Consider the following 5,702-nt stretch of genomic DNA (forward strand, 5'->3'; position numbering starts at 1 on the left):
TATTCCGTGGAGGTTTTGTATGTGTTTAGTGGAGGTTTTATATTGAATTTTTGTGACATTTTTAAATCACTTTTGTGACAGTTTAAAACCCCCACAAATTGATTTTTTAATTTAACAAAAATTAACTATTTTGTGAGATTTTTAAACCTCCACAAATCTTGTAATTATTTTTTTATTTTTAATTTCAAACCGTTCATTAATCTCATCTCATTTATATATTCTCAAATTAGAAATTTATTTTTTAATATCGAAATTTAAAAATAGTTAGAGAGAGACAAATAGTTAGAACAAAATAAAAGCTTTTATTTATTCTGAGAACAACTACTAACTTCTTGTCCATAAAACATAGCAATGACATAGCCAATAATGTCTTACTCCAATATCAAAATACTAAAACAATAACCATCATATGCAACATATGATTTGAAATTCAAACAACATAAAATGCAATACAAGACAAAATGAAAAAAGTCATGATCAAATTTTAGGATGGCAGGATCAAGATGGAAAGAAGTCATGACACCTTTCTGCAGATAGCACAAACTTAGAATCTTTGGTAACTTATTGCCTAACTAATGATCTTTTCCACACCTAGTAAAAGGAACATTAGCATAAAATTAGCATTTTGACAGCAAATATGAAATTTTCACACTTAGATGCTACATTTGCTTCAAATAAAAATGGTAGAAATAAGGTTAAAAAGAATGTTGACTTTTGGTTGTTAGGGCTTGATCTTTGATGCAGACAGTCTCCAAATCAAGATATGCCAATCCAACTCTGCTGAGAACTTGATATCAACAAAGGAATCACATTGTAAGTATAACAAATAGTAACGCATGACACTTGGTATTTATATAAAACCAAGTGAAAAATATCCAAATTGTTTGGTAAGCCAGAGCATCTAGTGTATAGCGACAATCAACATACTAGTCACTAAACAAATTCAAATCAAGAAAAGGAGAATAGAAAAACAAAATAAAATAAATAAATAAATAAATAAATAAATAAAGGCATATTAAGACAGAAGATGTTGGAAGGCTCACCGTGTGGATGCTGACAACATTAGACTGAGCTTTCATAGTCTCGACTTCATGCTCTAGCTGCTGCTTCCAATCAGAAAGCAAGGTCTCATCTTGTACAAGTTTCAAATTAGAACTAATCCATGAACTATTGATGGCAACCAAACAAATTGTACAATAATATTAACCAACCCAGAAGCTGGTGACATATTCCTCCATCAGATTCTCTATATACAATGGATTCTTGAAATTATCCTTCTTCTGCAATAATTTGAACCAAGCAACAATAAGAATACAAAGTTAAATAAAAAAAGAGAATTAAGTTTTTAATAGATTTTTAACAGAAAAAGAAGCAATCAATCAGCTTTATTTATATTATCATTCCATAATGAAATTGCATCAACAAAATTAAATTAACAAATGTGAAAGCATATTTACTTATTCACAAAATCAAACAGAGAGAGTAATAAATCTCTAATAGCATAAATAAGAGAAAACAAAATCTATCAATAGAAAATGAAAGGAAAACTAAAAAAGAACCTTGAACTTTTCTGAGGATATCATTGAACACTTTCTCTGAGTTAACAAGGACAACATTCAAGAAATTATACGTTAGCATAAAATAAAGGATATCATATTAGAAAAAAGAGTGTCATGCACATGTATAGAAATCAAACTTCAAATATTGCTGAAAATCACTGATTCCATGAATAGCTAGATAAAAACAAAAATTTTCTCGCAAAATTAGTAAGCAAAAATATCTAAGACTAATTGTGTCGCCATCAAGTTCACTGAATAATGGCAAATGTAACAAAAGCCAAATCCATTTTGGCTTTGGTTTTATTATCAAAAATGAAGCTAGATTAAGGGAGAGAAGGATTAAACACAAGCCAAACCTTTATTTCATTTTCCATTTCTGGTGTGAGACTGATTTGTTGGTGTATTCCAGACCGAGCAGCATCCATTGTAGACATGGTGAAAAGCCTTATTGCTTCTTTCACATCCTCCTCAGTAGCAACATGAGATCTGATGCAGGAGAAATTGAGTTAGACTGTCTAAGATGTAAGTACTATATCAAAAGAATAAACTGAAGGAGAAATACAAAGAATGATTATATTTAGCTAATAAATTTAGTTTCTTATATGACATAGCATATTGAGGGATCAGTGGAATCATGTAATTTGGATTATCTTCCAATTCAAATACAAGAATTTAATTAAAAATTTGATAACATTATAAAAACTAATAGTAATTAAACATTTTATTTATTGTAGAAACATAAAAATAAAAGAGAGCTAGTAGAGAGTGCAGTGGGCCCAAATGATGTAACAGTGTACTGATAATATACACACAAACTAGAAAGAAATCACCGTGATTTCATTCAGCTCCTCTATTTCTATCCCCCCATTCTCCTCATATTTCTCCTATTTTATCTTCTCTATTTTCCTATTTCTACTCTATTCTATTTCCACTATTCTATATTACTATGATTGGTACCAAGTTCTTATAAAAGATTAACTAATGTTTTAATTAAACCGAAGCAGATATTGCGAACAGGCAAGTAAAGTCTATGAAAAATGATGGCAATACGTACAATATCATTTTGGCAAGTGTCTCATTCAACCTAACAATAGCTTCTAGTTACCTTACTATAATTGGTGTAGTAACTTCTCCAGTTTCATTGGTTTGCTGCCTCATATCCTGTATTTTATTGCAAAATGAATCAAATCAAAATTGACAAAGTATGGACAAGGCAATATATAAGAATTAACATAATCATAACTACATACTGATAACTGGTAAAAACTAAAAGAGATATCAAATTTCTTTCTGCTAATTAGTCACATATTCAACCTTACCTGCCTGATTTTCACATAACTTTTTTGCAGTAATGTTGCATCAGATTCTGATAGACGAAAGTTGCATTCAGTCCGACAATAGTGTAAATACCTATTTAACTCAAATTTAAGTTGATCTGCTAAATAATTGAACGAACTGCATAAAAACATAAGTTTAGAGATATAGCTTACCTCTTCAGCCAATTCTCTTCTTTAGAAACCATGTACAATGCACAAAAAGACTATACTAATTAGAATGAACCAAAGGAACCACCTCAAAACTCTTTAAACTGCGTGCGTATGCAAATTCACTTAGAAAACATATAGCAAGTAGATGCCAAAGTCTAGAATTAAAGCATAATAATCACTAATAATATATAAGTCTAAAATTAAAGCACAATAGCCATTAATTTGCGATACAATAGTACTAATAGACAGTCAAGAACAATAAAGAACAAAATCGGTAACCAAAACAACAATAAAGTACAATCAAACCAAAACCATAATCAAGTCAAGACATAAACTACATAACCAGTTAAACATTACTGAGCACTAGCAAGAAAAGGATCGCATAATCATATCAAATCTCACCTTAAATTGAGCAAAGGATGCAGCATGAGCTTCAAGAGCCTGACTACACTGTTGATCCATGGAGTAAAGTTGCATGTTTCCCTTCATTAATTGTGGCTTCTATGATAAAACAACAGCAAGCACAAATAAAGTAGATCAGGCTTGTAAACATCACAGTAACAAGATAATAATTGAGGTACAACTATACACAGATAATCCCAGCAATAATACATATAAAGACAAGAAAATATGAGCTAAAAAAACTATGGCATAGTTGAAATGTATTCCACCTGACCAAATAATCTAATATAGTAGGCATCAGAAATATACCTCCGGTGAACCAGGAGCAACGCCAATCAAGACCAACCATTTTTCTGTAGGATCACATCGTTAATTAATTATTTAGTTGTTGGCCAAATTGGCAGTTCTCTCAAACATCTTTACAGGCTCAGATTCACCTGCAAGTTACATTTATTTTTATTTTTATTTTTTGATAAAAAAATAATTTCATTAAGATGAAGAGCAGGATAAAATAAAATGGGGGATCATAGATCCCCTATACAAAAGCAAAAACATAAAACAAAATATTTACACCAATCTCATGATTTTTACACCAACTAGATACTAGGCGTCTAATTTTATCCCATAAAACATGCTAGTCAATAACTTTCAAACAAGCTACAAGCACAATGAGTGAGAATATGCATACATAGAAAATATAGAAGGGCCAAAGTATATTCATAATAATGAATTGATAAACAATATAGTATGATAAAAATTACCAGCAATTTACCAAGTTCAAGAGCAGCATCACCAAAAGCATCCTAGTTATTCAGAAAAAACCTTGTTATTCTCTTATTTTTCTTTTTCCTTTGCACATTCATAAATTAAGAATGTTATCATACCACACACTAGAACAAACAACAAGTGGGTTCAAAATAACACCACATGCATTAAAAATGGTAAGGGAGATTACGTTTCAAATTCCAATACCTTAACTACATAAGAAACTGAAATTAAAATTTCAAAAAGGACAGTTTCATAATACAAGAATATGAAAGCGTGTGTGTTACCTCTGCTCTTTCTCTTATTATCTGGATAGTTGATGAACCGATGATTCCAACAACATGCTCCAAGAATACGCATCTCTTGTTCATGGACTCCATCAGCGTAACTTTCCATTCTACTCCATTTCAATTGCAAAAGCAAAGAGAAAATCACAAATCGCAAAAAAGGAACTGAATCTAATTACACATGGAAAAAAAGCAGTGAAAAGTTCACCTAGACAAGCTATGGCAAAAACAACTCCAGGAATACCAGCACCTGTTCCAACATCCACGAGGCTAAGCTTCTCATGTGACAGCGCGCTGCCACAGCGCGTGCGGTAGCAATTCCTAAGAGGAGGGAGGATCTCGAGCGAGTCCTCGATGTGCCTCTCCATGACTTCGTCGGCGTCTTTGACTGCAGTGAGATTCATGCGCTGCAATTGAAAATGCGGAAATTAAGTGTTAATGTAGTTGAAGAGTTGAAAGAATTGGAAAGTATGCATTATGTATACCTTGTTCCATTGGAGAATAGCGTGAACGTAGAGATGGATCTGGTGTCTCTGGAGGGAGGATAGGGTTCGGAAGATGTAGAAGCTTCATGGCGACAACGACGAGGACATAAATGGCAGCAGCGACGATGAATGGTAGTAACGACGAGCTTACTCTCCCTCTGATCTCAGATGCTACGGTGAGCTTGATGGTGACAATAGCGAATAGATGAATACGGTGGCGGCAAGTAGATCTAGGGTTTCATTAGATCTCACTCTTCTTTCTCTCCATTTTTTTGGACGAATTTTGTTTGGAGTGAAATTTGTTTGGGTTTATTGAGAGTAGGTTAGGGGCTCATTATTTGTTTGAGTAATTGGGCTTAAGAATTTAAATTAGCATTAATTAATGGAAGTTTCATATTTTGCTATAAATAAAATATGTTATGGAGGTTTTCTAAAATCTCCACAAAAAAATTCCCATAAACAAGCATAAATCTTGTAGTGATAGATGCCCATTTGAGTCGCTATAGTGAAGAATTGCAGTGGTGATGAGTACCCTTCTGGTGAATCTTGTGGAGACAACTATGTAGTAATCCTTTTGATTTGCTTATACATATAAATAGTTTTATTAGTGGAAACCTTGATAATATCTCTTGTTGTTAGCTATATATGATTGTAATTTATAATCACAGTCTTTTAACACTTGTTGATTTGTTAAGTATCATTCTAAAATATTCACTA

General features: G+C 32.2%; 2 protein-coding genes across 4 annotated transcripts; both read right to left on the reverse strand.

Moving 5' to 3' along the window:
* LOC107607159 (DNA replication licensing factor MCM5-like) lies at positions 1,554-3,853 on the reverse strand. Of its 2 annotated transcripts, XM_016309138.2 has the most exons (5): positions 3,758-3,852; positions 3,050-3,547; positions 2,879-2,969; positions 2,665-2,720; positions 1,554-2,045 (listed from the first exon to the last, which is right to left on the reverse strand). In XM_016309138.2, the coding sequence occupies exons 2-5, from the start codon at positions 3,079-3,081 to the stop codon at positions 1,883-1,885; spliced, it is 342 nt and encodes a 113-aa protein (XP_016164624.1). In that variant the 5' UTR covers positions 3,082-3,547; positions 3,758-3,852; the 3' UTR covers positions 1,554-1,882. The 2 variants fall into 2 exon arrangements, with proteins under 2 accessions (XP_016164624.1, XP_020962371.1); XM_021106712.1 differs by having other exon boundaries at positions 2,879-3,547; positions 3,758-3,853.
* LOC107608635 (ribosomal RNA small subunit methyltransferase G-like) lies at positions 4,164-5,301 on the reverse strand. 2 transcript variants are annotated; one of them, XR_001612951.2, is made up of 3 exons: positions 4,986-5,301; positions 4,709-4,907; positions 4,164-4,610 (listed from the first exon to the last, which is right to left on the reverse strand). XR_001612951.2 is itself a non-coding variant. In XM_021106713.1 (2 exons), exons 1-2 carry the CDS (start codon positions 4,902-4,904, stop codon positions 4,444-4,446), a joined length of 363 nt encoding a protein of 120 aa, XP_020962372.1. In that variant the 5' UTR covers positions 4,905-4,968; the 3' UTR covers positions 4,164-4,443. The 2 variants fall into 2 exon arrangements, 1 of the variants encoding a protein (XP_020962372.1); XM_021106713.1 differs by lacking the exon at positions 4,986-5,301 and having other exon boundaries at positions 4,709-4,968.

This window comes from Arachis ipaensis, chromosome B07 (genome assembly GCF_000816755.2).
Source record: "Arachis ipaensis cultivar K30076 chromosome B07, Araip1.1, whole genome shotgun sequence".
In the NCBI taxonomy this organism is placed as follows: domain Eukaryota; kingdom Viridiplantae; phylum Streptophyta; class Magnoliopsida; order Fabales; family Fabaceae; genus Arachis; species Arachis ipaensis.

Excerpts from the sequence above, each read along its gene's own strand:
- LOC107607159 (XM_021106712.1), bottom strand. The coding sequence starts at position 3,028 with ATGTTTTTATGCAGTTCGTTCAATTATTTAGCAGATCAACTTAAATTT. Across the intron at positions 2,721-2,878 it reads GTTATGTGAAAATCAGGCAG|GATATGAGGCAGCAAACCAA; the intron begins GTAAGGTTGAAT and ends AATAAAATACAG. Across the intron at positions 2,046-2,664 it reads ACTACACCAATTATAGTAAG|ATCTCATGTTGCTACTGAGG; the intron begins GTAACTAGAAGC and ends CTCCTGCATCAG.
- LOC107608635 (XM_021106713.1), bottom strand. The coding sequence starts at position 4,904 with ATGAATCTCACTGCAGTCAAAGACGCCGACGAAGTCATGGAGAGGCAC. Across the intron at positions 4,611-4,708 it reads TTTTGCCATAGCTTGTCTAG|AATGGAAAGTTACGCTGATG; the intron begins GTGAACTTTTCA and ends GAAATGGAGTAG.